The sequence below is a fragment of the Lottia gigantea genome (assembly GCF_000327385.1).
Source record: "Lottia gigantea unplaced genomic scaffold LOTGIsca_6, whole genome shotgun sequence".
NCBI lineage: Eukaryota > Metazoa > Mollusca > Gastropoda > Lottiidae > Lottia > Lottia gigantea.
In genome coordinates this window covers 969,929-984,874 of record NW_008710049.1, presented here as the reverse complement: position 1 = coordinate 984,874, position 14,946 = coordinate 969,929, and the positions used below count along the sequence as shown (strand labels likewise).

Sequence of the window (14,946 nt, the reverse complement as noted above, 5' to 3'; positions counted from 1 at the left end):
TTATTACACTTTACTTGGTGCTGCTATGGGGCATCATGTCCTCGCTGTTGAACCAGTCTGGGAAAATGTTCGTAGACTTCACAAAGGAGTGCAGTTAGGTCAGTTTATAGAGAATATTCATTTATTAAAGAATGCAGTGTCAAACCAACATAAAAACGTTACATTATCCTCTAATGATTCAAATCAAGGTGGAATCAAAGTAATCGAAGACACAAAGAAAGGGGAAGTAACCCAGACAATAACTCTTGATGATCTATTGTTTGTAATGTCACCATCTGAAGTAATTATAAAGATTGATATAGGTAAGATGCATGATTTACTCAGCTAAATATACAGGTGATGTAAGGTGATCAGAATTTACTAACAGTAACAAGTGACAGAAGCGCCATTTTCTTTTTGACCGATTGGACCTTAGTCACAGAAACTGGAATTTTTTTAGCTCACCTAATCAGTGTTCACAGTTCACCATCGAAATTCGAGCCTTCAAATCCATGTGTGTCTTGCATTATCCGTGTTTAAAAGTTAAAAAGACGACTCGTCAATTTAAGTTCCTGGTTTGAAGTATTTCTAAAGAAATTACCTGTTAGCTATTTTCGTACATTCTACTATTTTAGGAGACTACATACCGAAAATGGCAAATCTGTCCCTTTAAAAAACTATAAATAAAATTGCTAAGAGTTGCCCAGATTATATTTTAAATAGTCAATTTAAATCTATTAAAGATGATTTACAATATAATATATATGATATCAATTGTAGATAATGATGTATCACTCTATGTTGTTGTATAATAAAAGAAGAAGGGAGACACCTTGTTAAGAGTGACTAAAGTATTAAATTCTACAAGCTTTTATCTTTGTCAACATGATTTAACTGACTTTACCTGATGAAGTTGTCACCCTTAACAAGGCGTCTCCTTACTTCAATAGATTTAGAGACAATAAAAGAGTTTTTTGACTGCTATGGTGTTGACACACTCCTTATTTGAACAGATTGATATTTCAATATTTGCCCCTTAAACAACATTGGTAACCTAAGAGGGCTTTACTCGTATAAATATGGATTATGTTTTTATACTCCTTCCTTTTATTGATATGATAAGATTGTTTTTATGTTTTTTAACAATTTAAATAGTCACTTTAAAAAAGATAGCTTACTAGGCAATATATACGCCCACTGGCAGCTTTGATTTATAATAAAAATATTTGGCAGTACAGTAACAATCACCAGTATAAAATATTCAACCTTCAGTCATACACTTCTTTTTAACTTTTTGAGGCGATACTGAATAATATTAGCAAGTTTCATCAAAATCTGTCAAGAATTGGGCCTTCTAGAGTGTTTACAGCTAAAACTAGAACGCGTTTATAAGAACAAGGGCAATAACTCATACTAAATATTTTTCGATTTTTCTGATTTTCAATAGGGTTCATCCTTCGGTGATAACAAACTCTCACACCAAGTTTTGTTAAAATCTGTCAAGAACGGACGGACGGACAGATGGAGGGACAGAAATGGGTGACGGCAATATACAACCCCCATTTCATGTTGGCTTATAAAAACGATTTAAGAATTTGAAGATATCATCTGTTATTTTAGTCATGTAGTTAGTTACATTATCATGCAATATACATAGAAACAAACACAACTACAGCCACACATGGCACAGAGTGGGACTTTGCTAATGTGGCAAATTGCAAGAGACTCTGAAAAAATCAACCATAACCTAGGTTAAAATACAGATGTGATGTCACCCTTGATCTTTCCAGACCAATATCCAACTTATTGGTACGGGCCTTGTGCCAAGAATACATTATTTTTTAAATATGGCATTTGGACTGCTGTGACAACATGATTGATAAATACTCACTTCTGGTGATTTTACAATAAATAGAGTTGACTTATTTCTGAATATTACTTATGATTGACTCTGATGTTTTGGCCACAAAAATTATGTAAATTTTGCTAAATTCTAATGTCCGACCGAAATGTTTACAGAATAGCATAATATTTTTGTATAAATTGAAATATTAACTTCAAAACAGTACTGATAGTCTTAGACTGTCCTTTGGTTGAAAGAAAATGCCAACCAATGAACAAATTATTATTGTCTGAGAAAAAGTCAAAAGTTTTTTGAATTGTTTCTATTATTTTTATGAGAATTGGAATAGCAGCCCCATAATAGTATTGTTAGTCTTAAAATGTCTTTGCTTTGATAAAAATATAAACATAAGCATATATTATGTCTTCAAAATTTGCTTTTACAGAAGCCCATTTTCAGCCAAAAATTGTGACTTTTTGGGGTTGAAATTTCAAGGATGAAAATGAGTTTTTCAACATTAACCTACAAAGAGCACAATTTTATCAATGCAAAGACATTCTATTATCAGTACTATTTAGAGGCTGATATTCCAATTCTATCAAAAATTTTTTAATTTGCTCAGACAATAGTTGGAAATATAATTTTACAGAGGGAAATTTTCTGTTCCAAAATGTAAGTCTGTTTCATAAATAATAATCACTTAAAGAATATACCCTGAATATGCTTGCATGTAAATCACGATAAAATATGAAAATTTTTTACCTGGAATAAGTATATTTTTGTTAAATCCTAACCGGACATCTTGAAAAAGTTTCTTTATGTGTATGTAATGACACGTGAGTTGATCTCATGTGACCTGTAGATGTTATTGTTTGTGTAATCTGTATTTGAAGTAGATTAATGGTCCTCAAGCAGTCCAATGCGTTCAATAATGATGGAATTTTTTTTTGTCAGAGTGCTATATTAATTACACCAAAAGTAGTTCAATCGGAAGTGAGACTCGATTTCCCGTTTGAACCAAAAGTGAAGTCAAAAGTTGGACTCTACCATTTTGTTTACTGTAGTGATCTGTCTTTGCACCAAAAATTTAAGATCAATCCGACAACAAGCGAAAAAAAAAAATTTGGGGGTCAAAAATTTCAAATTTCGGCTGAAAATATTGTCGTCAAATTTCCAAAAATGAAAACCCAAAGAAAATCGACTCAAAGATGAGACCTCATTTTTCTATTTTTTACACATGTTGAACTGTGGCACTTCCGGTTTTGCAAAAATGTTCCAACATACACTCATTAACAACGTTGCCACTGCAGAAGGTGTTCACATGTAGAAATTTTGCTGCAGCTGATGCAGCCTTTGCTTGAAAAGGTGTGAAAAAATCAAGAAAAAAAGGCAACGAAAAAAAGAATTGACATTTCTAAAAAAACATTGAATACATAAATAAACAAGATTAACAGACTAATATATACAAAGATTAATATAGATATAGATTAAAATATATGAACAGTTTAAATGTAGACTTTTATTATTACCGAAACACAAATGAAACGTCATTCTGAAAATACTTAAAAACCTTACATGACACTGGCACTTACATAATTTTGTTGTCAAAAAAATTCATTTAATACTCTACTGCTTTTTTTTGTTGCCTTAAAGTCTAACATATTTAAGAATTCTATGACTTTTCTTTTGCCAATCAGTATAATATTACTTTAATCAATGATTTATATAAATTTTTAATTTTATTCTGTATTTTATACATTACAGAAGGTTATGAATGTAAAGCCATGGAAATATCCAAATTATTCTTTACCAATAATCATGTCTTGTATATATTTATGGAATGGCAGCAAATGTTTAAACAACGCCTAAAAAAATCAGCCTGCACCCTCCCTGCTATCTATAAACTCACTGGTATGCTGACAGACAGAGGCTACATACCACATGAGGTAGGTCTAATAATAGGGAAGGGTTATTTTCAAATCAAGGTAGGTCTCATGACAGTGAAAGGGTTTTATTACATACATGTGTAATCCTACTGTACCTATACACAGAAAATCAGGCTCATGTAATAATTGAATCCATATCACACATACGTTGAATACGGTCCAACTACTTTTTTCTACTCTATTCGACTCAAATGATTGAGTCACCATTTTTGTTTTTTTAATCTCACTCAGTGTTTTTAAAGCTGCAGTGCCAGCTTATAATAGTGCAAATGACAATGAATTACCATTCAATGGTAAGGGTTACATTCAATACCAAGTAGGTTTCATAGGGAAAGGATGTTGCGTTTGCCCTTTTCCCCTTAATAAGACAAGTTGTGTTTAATACTTTAAATCTGTAAGCAACTGAAACTTTAAATTGCATAATATCCAAATTCCCTTTGACTGACATTTCAGTTGATTTTGTCGCAGCATGTTGAGAATGATTTTGAATTATCACTAAAATACTAAAAGGATGGTTGCTTTTAATTAGGGTCAACTGTTTGGCAATTTTGCATAAATTTTGAGGTATTTTGGCATGGATCTGACATCTGTTTATCTAATAATCCATGACTTCTTGTCTTTCAGGTCCACACTGGTATGCAGTTAAACCCAGTAAGAAGTGGAACAATCTGGAGAGTTGGGGATATATATTGGCGCCATAGATCTTTACCCTTGTTAATACCATCATTATAAAACCACCATTGCTCTCTAATCCTTCCTTCTAAAACTGACTGTTGGTGAAACCTATTGTTCCTAACACTTCATTATGAAACTGACTGTTGGTTAACTTCTTCTAATCTGGCTGTTGGTGATGCTTATTGTTCCGTTCCCTTCATTATAAAACTGACTGTAGATGATACCTATTGTTCCTAACACTTCATTATAAAACTGACTGTTGGTGATATCAATTGCTCCTTACCCTGCACTAAAAAACTGACTGTTGGTGATATCAATTGCTCCCTACCCTGCACTATAAAACTGACTGTTGGTGATAGTATCCTCCTCTAATCTGCATAATGGTGAATTGTTCCATACCCTTAATTATAAAACTGTTGGTGATACCAATTGTTCCCTTCCTTTCATTATAAAAGTGACTGTAGATGATACTTATTGTTCCTAACCCTTCATTATAAAACTGACAGATGGTGATATCAATTCTTCCCTTCCCTTCATTATAAAACTTACTGATGGTGATACCTATTATTCCCTACCCTTCATTATAAAACTGACTGTTGGTGATATCAATTGTTCCCTTCCCTTCATTATAAAACTGACAGTAGATGATACCTATTATTCCCTTCCCTTCATTATAAAACTGACTGATGGTGATACCTATTATTCCCTACCCTTCATTATAAACCTGACTGATGGTGATACCTATTATTCCCTTTCCTTCATTATAAAACTGACTGATGGTGATATCAATTGTTCCCTTCCCTTCATTATAAAACTGACTGATGGTGATACCTATTATTCCCTACCCTTCATTATAAAACTGACTGATGGTGATACCTATTATTCCCTTCCCTTCATTATAAAACTGACTGATGGTGATACCTATTATTCCCTACCCTTCATTATAAAACTGACTGATGGTGATACCTATTATTTCCTACCCTTCATTATAAAACTGACTGTTGTTGAAAACTATTACAACCATTGGTCCCTGACCATCTAAATACCTTCATACCAACTAATTGTTTTACCAATATTAACTGATGCTATTGATTACCTCTATCAATGATATAACATACACTAAAATCAATTATCTTGATTATATTGACCAGGTTTGCAGAGAAAAAGGCTTCTGATAAAGTGAATAAGAAATCATCTGTTCAAGTTTTATGTCCTACTTTTTTACACCTTCTAGTAATAGGGCTAATTAAGATGGGCAATGTCCTGCCATGTGCAATGAGGGGCATTTTGCCAGGACAGAGGCATTAGCCTGGTTTTTTTTCCAAACTGTCTAAAGATCTTTAGCCTGTAGCACAAGGGTCTCTGTTTATTGTCATACAACTAGACACTTTTTCTATATCTACCTGCCTCACCTGGGGAACTGGGTTGAACAAATCCAAGGTACTATCTAAAGTTATAAATTGTTTACCCTTCACCCTATAAATGAATGATAATTTTCAGTAAAAATTCATATATTTGTTATACAATTAAAATGCATTCAATTATTTTGATACGCACACTGAAATGTTTTATACTTCATCTTGCTTTTGTTTTGATTAATTATTTTAGAATAATCTCTAGTCTATTTCCTAGTAGTGTTATTTGTACCTTTCTTAAGAAAAAGAATGTCTGCTTTATATCTCATGATTTTGACTGTAGTCACTTCTTAGCTGTTATTAACATTCTTACGAGCAGTTATGACCAATGACATCATTTTATTGTAATATCTGCTCAAGAGAATGCTTATAACTACATTTTTTCTTAACTGTAAGAAAACTAGATGTCAGATTTTCATTCTCCGAAGTGATATGGAAAGCTGAAATTCAATTAATGTATATTTATATATTTAGAAAAGATAACTACTTAGATTACTACATATACAATGTTTTAAAGACACAAAAACAAGTTTACTGTTTACTTACGAGTAAGATTATATGTTTAATCCTGAAATATTTTAATTTAAGCTAAGTTTATGCAGTTACAAGGTATTTAAGTCTTTCTTATTTAAGTGTATATTCACAGCTTATTTACTTAATTTGTGTTGTTATCAGCTAGTCATTTGATATACTCTACAATTTGTGTAATTGTTTCAAATTATTTTCTTGTTAAATGCCTTTATTTAATAAACATTATTCAATGTGTTTGTGTTCTGTGTTTCCAACCAATCACTAAAACCTATAGTGAATAAGAAAAAGATAGTTTGCCATTCTAAGTAAACCTCTACCAACACATCAGCTATAATAAAGGGGTATTCCACTTTCTGGGAAAAAGTTTTCATTATCATATCATAATTAATGTCATAAACTTTACCTGAAAATATTTCTAAAGTATGCTATTTATATCTATGTATCTTATGTATTTTAGTGTATAGTTTTCACAAATTTTTCAAAAACAGAATGTCCCTTTTTATACGCCCACATGAAATGGGGGGCATATATTGCCGTCACCTCTTTCCGTCTGTCCGTTTGTCGGTCCACAATTGCTCGTAAACACTCTACAAGGCACAATTCTCGACTGATTTTGACGAAACTTGGTATGGTTGTTTGTAATCACCAAAGGATAAACCCTATTGAAAATCAGACGAATCGAAAAATATTTACTATGAGTATACCCTCATATGTATGTTCTTGAAACGCTCGTAAACACTCTAGAAGGTGCAAATCATGACAGATTTTGATCAAACTTGGTATGAGTGTTCGTTATCACACAAGGATAAACCCTATCGAAAATCAGAAAAATTAAAAAATAATTAGTATTAGTTATTGCCCTTGTTCTTGAAAACGCGTTCAATTTTTAGTTCATAAACACTCTAGAAGGCACAATTCTTGACGGATTTTGACGAAACTTGGCATGAGTGTTGGTAATGAACCCTATTGAAAATCAGAAGAATCTAAAAATATTGAGTATGAGTTATTGCCCTTATTCTGGAAAACACGTTCAATTTTTAGCTTGTAAACACTCTAGAAGGCACAATTCTTGACAGATTTTAACGAAATTTGGTGTGAGTGTTTGTTATCACCCATGGATAAAGCCTATTAAAAATGAGAAAAATCGAAAAAATATTTAGTATGAGTTATTGCCCTTGATCTTCAATAAACGTTCAATTTGTAGCTCATAAAAAGTGTAAGACTGAAGGTTGAATATTTCATACTAGTGATTGTTACTGTACTGCTAAATATTTTTATTCAAAATCAAAGCTGCAAGTGAGCGTATATTACCTTGCCTGGCAGGCTATCTTAATACAATGACAAGAAACATCAATCATGTTTAACACTTCCATTTAAAACTGCTGCTATTAATGAACACACAAACTGCTGCTATTAATGAACTCACAAACAGCTGCTATTAATGAACTCACAAACTGCTGCTATTGTGATAGGGTGTATTTTTAAAGAAACTTGGTTGTTTTATTATTAAAGTTATGAACTGAGAACATCGTTTTTTTATATAACTGAGCTCGCTTCCCACCTGAACTAGCCCGGCTACATTTTGGCGCCCAACGTATATTTCAACGTAGAATACAACAACAACAACCAACACCACCAGAGAACCAACGTATACTTATCAGTGACATTAACATTAACTTTCATTGTGCTCCGTGATATTTGTGATATTTTTGGATGTGTTTCTTTTGGAATTCTTTACGGTATCGTTAATTTATTTTTCATAATCATTAACTATTGTTTTTCAACAATGGTACTTATTTAGTCTTATTATTAAGCTAAATTATCTCCCTTTATATTATCTCCCTTTAGTCCCATATTTTGTGTAGTAAGCATATTAAGTAATTTATATAAGCTTAAGTAATAATATAGAGCATATAGGGTTAATAAATTTAAATTTTGCTTTCATTGATATAGAATTAATATAGTAAAATGATAGAATTTTGGAATTAGGCCTATATTATATTTTGTGATATATAAATTTAAAGTATTAAAGTAAATAAGTTTATAGTTAACTTAAGTCAATTTCAATTAATTTAGTAAAGGTAAAGGTCATTAGTAAAAGGTCAAGGTAACAGGAAAGGATAAGTTTGATTAGTTCTATTTTTAATTTTCCTCTTTGGTAATATTATTTCATTCATGTAGTAATTTAGATTAATATTTTTTCCTATACATATTAATTTAGTTAGTTTAATAAATATAGTATAATTTTAAGTAAAGTGTGAAGTTTGTAAGAGTGTATGATTGTGTTAACAGTGTTGTAGGTAAAGTAAGGTTTAACACATATACTTTTTTTTTTTCTGTTCTCTCTAATTTCCAAATTTCAACTTTACTATTTCATCAGCGTGTCTTTCTGACGTATTCATCTTTATTCCCCCCTGAACTAGCCCGGCTACATTTTGGCTCCCAACGTTTTTCAAAGAGGGAAGGCATAAGATTGCGGACAGATGGGAAGAAGATGTGTACATCATCATCAACCAGCCAAACCCAGATGTTCCAGTTTATGAGGTAATTATAGAGAATGGTAAAGGTAATGTTAGGAAACTGCACCGTAACCATCTACTGCCTATAGGGTCTGTACCTATAAGTTTACCTGAGCCTACAACACCAGCTCCAGTGCCGAAACCTTGTCGCTGACGAACCCCTACACCACCACCAGCATCAGAAGAGGATATAGAGGAGGATATTATGATGGATGATTATGATATTGCATATGTGGTTTGGGATACCCTTTATGATCTCCCAGCTAGCCCCACTGAATTTTTATCAGTAGATGATAGTTGTGAGTTCTGTCAGAATGAGGATCCCATGGAGCCTGAGGTTCAAGATTCTGATAGTGGCGAAACTGTAGAGGAAGCATCCCCAGTACCTCATATCTGCAAGAAGGAGACAACTACCATCCAGATATCAAGACTTTGTTATGCACCAAGCTGTTGATACTTCACCCAACGTTGGTCTTGGAAAAGTCTTTGAGTATTTACAATCAGAGGAGTTTTGTAGTTTGTCTGCTGATAATAGAAAGTTAGTTGCTGATGCGTTGAAGTTTAAATATGGTTTTTAAATTGTTGATTTATAAGTTTTATAGTAATGTCAGGAGACATTTTCCCCGTAGGGAGGGAGTGTGTGATAGGGTGTATTTTTAAAGAAACTTGGTTGTTTTATTATTAAAGTTATGAACTGAGAACATGGTTTTTTTATATAACTGAGCTCGCTTCCCCCCTGAACTAGCCCGGCTACACTATTAATGAACTCACAAACAGCTGCTATTAATGAACTCACAAACAGCTGCTTTTAATGAACTCACAAACAGCTGCTATTAATGAACTCACAAACAGCTGCTTTTAATGAACTCACAAACTGCTGCTATTAATGAACTCACAAACAGCTGCTCTTAATGAACTCACAAACTGTTGCTATTAATGAACTCACAAACAGCTGCTCTTAATGAACTCACAAACTGCTGCTATTAATGAACTCACAAACAGCTGCTATTAATGAACTCACAAACAGCTGCTATGAATGAACTCACAAACTGCTGTTATTAATGAACTCACAAACTGCTGCTATTAATGAAGTCACAAACTGCTGCTATTAATGAACTCACAAAATGCTACTATTAATGAACTCACAAACAGCTGCTATTAATGAACTCACAAACAGCTGCTATTAATGAACTCAAAAACAGCTGCTATTAATGAACTCAAAAACAGCTGCTATTAATGAACTCACAAACAGCTGCTATTAATGAACTCACAAACTGCTGCTATTAATGAACTCCAAAACAGCTGCTATTAATGAACTCCCAAACTGCTGCTATTAATGAACTCACAAACTGCTGCTATTAATGAAATCACAAACAGCTGCTATCAATGAACTCACAAACTGCTGCTATAAATGAACTCACAAAAAGCTGCTATTAATGAACTCTCAAACTGCTGTTAATAATGAACTCACAAACAGATGCTATTAATGAACTCACAAACTACTGCTATCAATGAACTCACAAACTGATTTTGAAGTCCAAAATTGTTAAATATCTGGGATCTTATTGATTTCATTGATAAAACTAAATTACATCACAATGGATTAGAAACTGTAACTTCTTTTGTGTGCACAAAAATATTTTGACACAATTTTAACTTAGATCTGTAAAGTTGTTGTCTTGTAAGTTAGGTTGGTGAGCCAGAGAAGACTAGAGAGTTTTAACAACCTTATTTATTAGAGAGACATATTGAGTACTTCCTATACAGTGTGTATGCGAGGGGAGATAACAAGTAAATACAGTTAAACAGATATTGTTACAACATCCATTGCAATGACTTAAAAATAACAAATTCTAACACTAACATATCAGATTTAATGATCACGCCAAATTTTTTATGTGATGAGAAACTCTTCCATTAATGAATAGAATTTGAATATGTGTAGGGCAATAACTAAAAAATAAAAAATTTCAAACTTCTTAAGCATATGACTTCAAAATAAGTTAAGAGCAACAAAATTCCGCAACTTCTAACACCCCTAAAAATGATCACGTCAAACTTAAAATCAGATAAAAAATGTTGACCTCGCCAATATACATCCAGATTTTCAGGTAAACATATCAATAGATTTCCTACCTTACTGCCCAGTTCAAGGGCCATAACTTTAGTTATAGCATCAACAGCTCCTTTTGAAGCACAATAAACTGTGTGGTTTTCTAACCCTCGGAACGAAGCTACACTTGATAAATTGACAATAGCTCCACCCTTATCAGATTTCATAATCCCTTTTGCAACCACCTAAAACAAAATCAAAATTTAAAAGTCATTCTATAAAAATAAGCCTTATACTTTCTATTGAATGGGTGAAAAGCTAAAAATGTTGCCGATTGAAATTAGTCAAAATTTAGGTGGAACTGAATATCAATGGCCTTAAAAACCTACAAATTCTTTTTCTTAGATATAATATGGGAGATAACTATTGGCAGACTATTTTCCAAACCACAATTGAAAAATATATCATGTAAGTACCACTGTCAGATCCCTGCTGATGAAGTATTGTTTTTTTTTACTCATTAGATTAACACAATTTGTTTAAGTTTAACTTTCACTGCTCAAATCATCTGCTGATAGTAAACAATATTTGTGACACAAGTTGTTCCTTTCATGTACATTCTTATGTTCAGAGGTACCGTAAGAAAAATTCTGATGCCTGTGCGTGTGCTTCCGAGAGTCAGCCTGGTGCCAGCTTCACCCCCAAATCCCTAGTTCTAAGAGAAATACTTTTTGTTTGAATTAGTAGGAAATAACACAATTCAGTGTCCCATTTAAATATTTACCTGTGATACATTGATTAAAGCTTTCACATTCACATTTATTACACTATCAAAATCTTCAGGTTTTACTTCTAAAAACTTGTCAAGTTTAGATATACCAGCACTATTAACTAGCAGATCAAATTGTCCTAAACTTTCTATTGCTGCTCTTGATTCATCCCAATTAGACAGATCAACTATTTTAGTGGTGATATTCTCACACTGAAATGCAGAAACAAGTAGTGAATCAATGGTTAATTGTGAAAGATCAATGGTTAATTGTGAAAGATCAATGGTAAATTGTGAAAGATCAATGGTAAATTTAAAAGAACAAATGTAAATTGTGAAAGATAAATGGTAAATTGTGAAAGAACAATGGTAAATTGTGAAAGAACAATGGTAAATTGTGAAAGAACAATGGTAAATTGTGAAAGAACAATGGTAAATTGTGAAAGATGAATGGTAAATTGTGAAAGACCAATAGTAAATTGTGAAAGAACAATGGTAATTTGTGAAAGATTAATGGTAAATTGTGAAATATGAATGGTAAATTGTGAAAGAATAATGGTAAATTGTGAAAGATCAATGGTGAACTGTGAAAGAACAATGGTAAATTGTGAAAGATCAATGGTGAACTGTGAAAGAACAATGGTAAATTGTGAAGGAACAATGGTAAATTGTGAAAGAACAATGGTGAATTGTGAAAGAACATTGGAGAACTGTTGGCGTTTATTTTGAACATTTCTAAAATAAATGCTTTGACTCAGCAAAAATGGCAAATTGCAGGACACACTTATATCACGTTAAAGGCCACCTACATAGACTCTGAGCAAATTTTTCACCACGGTAACAGCGCAGTAAGAATGCCTTTCTGGTGTGACAGGGTCAGGTGGAATATGCCTTGTATTAGGAATTAAATATGAGTTAGGACTTAGAAAGCAAATAAGAATGTGAGGACAATCGTATGTATTCTAACCCTTGCTATATATCATTGAGCTTTGTTAATCTTTGAGTTTGAGTTAACCTACCGTAATTGAATAATGCGATACCTTCAATGAAAGTGTGTTTATATATTTATCGCTTTGTTTGGCCTTTTAAAACAACATTAATAGTCATCACTTCTCAATTCTCGATAGGCCAACGACTCAATTGTACAAACAAATGCGTTTATATTATAGATGATATCGTGTCAAATATACGGGATGATAATGGTGTCTGTGATGTGCCAAGACTGACTTCAAATTTTTTGCAAACAAGGGGTGCGCATTATACACAGGAAAATGGATTTTTCCCGATTTTAATTAGAAAAGTAAGGGGTGCGCATTATATTCGGAAATATATGGTAGTTGTATTTGACACTGACAAGAATTAAAAATTAAATCATTTTTATTCAAAACCCATTATCATCTGCAATTTTTCTATTTTGATTATTGATATCTCTCTTTTCCTCAAAGTTTAGGCATTCATCTTTTTCAGCAGATACTTTCAAAATTGTAATGAGCGATATAACTTGATCATTTTCGACAAAAGTAGTAAAATAATATATTTACTTCTGCTTTTAAGGAATCCAAATGAGTTTGTGATGTTCCTATAGCAACTGTTTCAGCACCACATTTAGCTAAAGCTATTGATATTCCTCGCCCAATTCCTGAAAAATAAAAATTCACTCTAAAATTTGGTCACAATTTCATGAAGTAGATATTTGTAGATAAAACATTGTAGACAAAAATAGGTGACGCATTTTGCAGCTGTTGTCAAGTTTGTTACTCATGAAATATGGGTTAAAATAAAGAAAATCGTAACAAACCAATTTTGATTATTTTGTAGAATATCAAAGGAAACTTCTAAGACAAAATCGGTGTTGAATCCTTATATGTACGAGAGAAATGCAATAAAATACTTCATAATCAAAAGGGCTTTGAATTCGTCTAATAACCTGTCTACCGGGTAGTTCTCGTACATATAAGGATTCAATTCCTTCAAAGAGCAATGATTTAAAAAAATATAGTGACTGACAAAATTAGGTAAGTAGAACATAAGAGTGATTTATTGCTAAGAGTGATTAATTGCTAAAAGTCATTGACACGAATCCGTTTGTTTATCACGTGACTTCGTTCATTGGAATATATTCTAGAAGACGAAACTTGGAATTCCGATTACAGCATGGGATATAAAGGAAATTCAAACAATAAAAAATTGTGATATTTGAAACCCACATTTTGTTTTTGTCAAAGTATACGTTAATAGATTTTACCTTGTTTGAAACTACTGGATTCATTCTACTAGCTGAAATTGTAGAGATAACCCATGTTTATCAAAACAAGCAAATGGGAGGTTACAAAAGGTCGCGCATGTAAATCATTAATTATTTCCGGAGATGGGCGAAAAATAGGTTGGCACGAAATTATGTTTCTTGACTGTAATTACTGGTAACTACATCACAACTTACTTGACCGAAAGAAAATTTGCATCATAATAATACAGAATGTCACATTAGATCTTTTTGTGACTTAATGTCAAAATAGGATTTTTAGTTTATAATTTCTGCGAAATTACAACATTATAAATGAGGAGGATGGCTTTCTATTGAGTGACATATTAAGAATAAGGCAGGCCTATCAGTCTTACCTACGGTACTCTAAAACCATAAGACTATCCATAAGTTCATAAGAAAAATTAATCACATAAAGACAAATTCTTTTTGACCAACTTATTTCAGTCAAGGACATCTTGAAAGATAAAAACAACAGTGACAATATCATTCAGACATAAATTCACTGCAAACATGTAGGACAGACCTACCAGCTTCAACAAGCAAGCTTATCCTGAGTTGGGCTCACATCTGTAATTTCTTTCAATACAAACATTTCTATCAAGTGACATAAGCTATTACCTCTGCTTCCACCCGTAACCAAAGCTCTTTTGCCCTTAAAAGACATCTCCATGTTGAATATAACCCACAGATGAATATGTGAGCCCTTGTAATTCGAGCAATCGTTATCGATAATCTGAGCTCAAGAGAAAAGGTGGGCGTGTCAAGAGTTATCTTCCTTTTTGTTGCTCTCCTAAATTAAAAGTAAAAAAGGATTAGAGAGAAAACTATGCAAACTAGATTCTCGTAGAAATACAAAAATAAATTTGATTTGTTTATATGTTTTTCTCGTTTTATACTATTTTGCTTAAATGTTATTGATGTTAGTGTTTTAAAACTAATTTGTAGATACA

At 32.4% G+C, this 14,946-nt stretch overlaps 1 protein-coding gene across 1 annotated transcript in view; it reads right to left on the bottom strand.

Annotated features, from left to right (window-relative positions):
• LOTGIDRAFT_149387 (hypothetical protein) overlaps positions 1-14,724 on the bottom strand; it is a 45,727-nt gene extending 31,003 nt beyond the window's left edge. Inside the window, exons 1-4 of the mRNA XM_009063795.1 lie at positions 14,615-14,724; positions 13,272-13,369; positions 11,746-11,943; positions 11,045-11,206 (exon numbers count right to left, since the gene is read on the bottom strand). Of these exons, the coding sequence (XP_009062043.1) occupies positions 11,045-11,206; positions 11,746-11,943; positions 13,272-13,369; positions 14,615-14,666 (510 nt within the window). The 5' untranslated portion in view covers positions 14,667-14,724. The remainder of the gene's footprint in view (positions 1-11,044; positions 11,207-11,745; positions 11,944-13,271; positions 13,370-14,614) is intronic.
• Between the last annotated feature and the right edge of the window lie 222 nt (positions 14,725-14,946).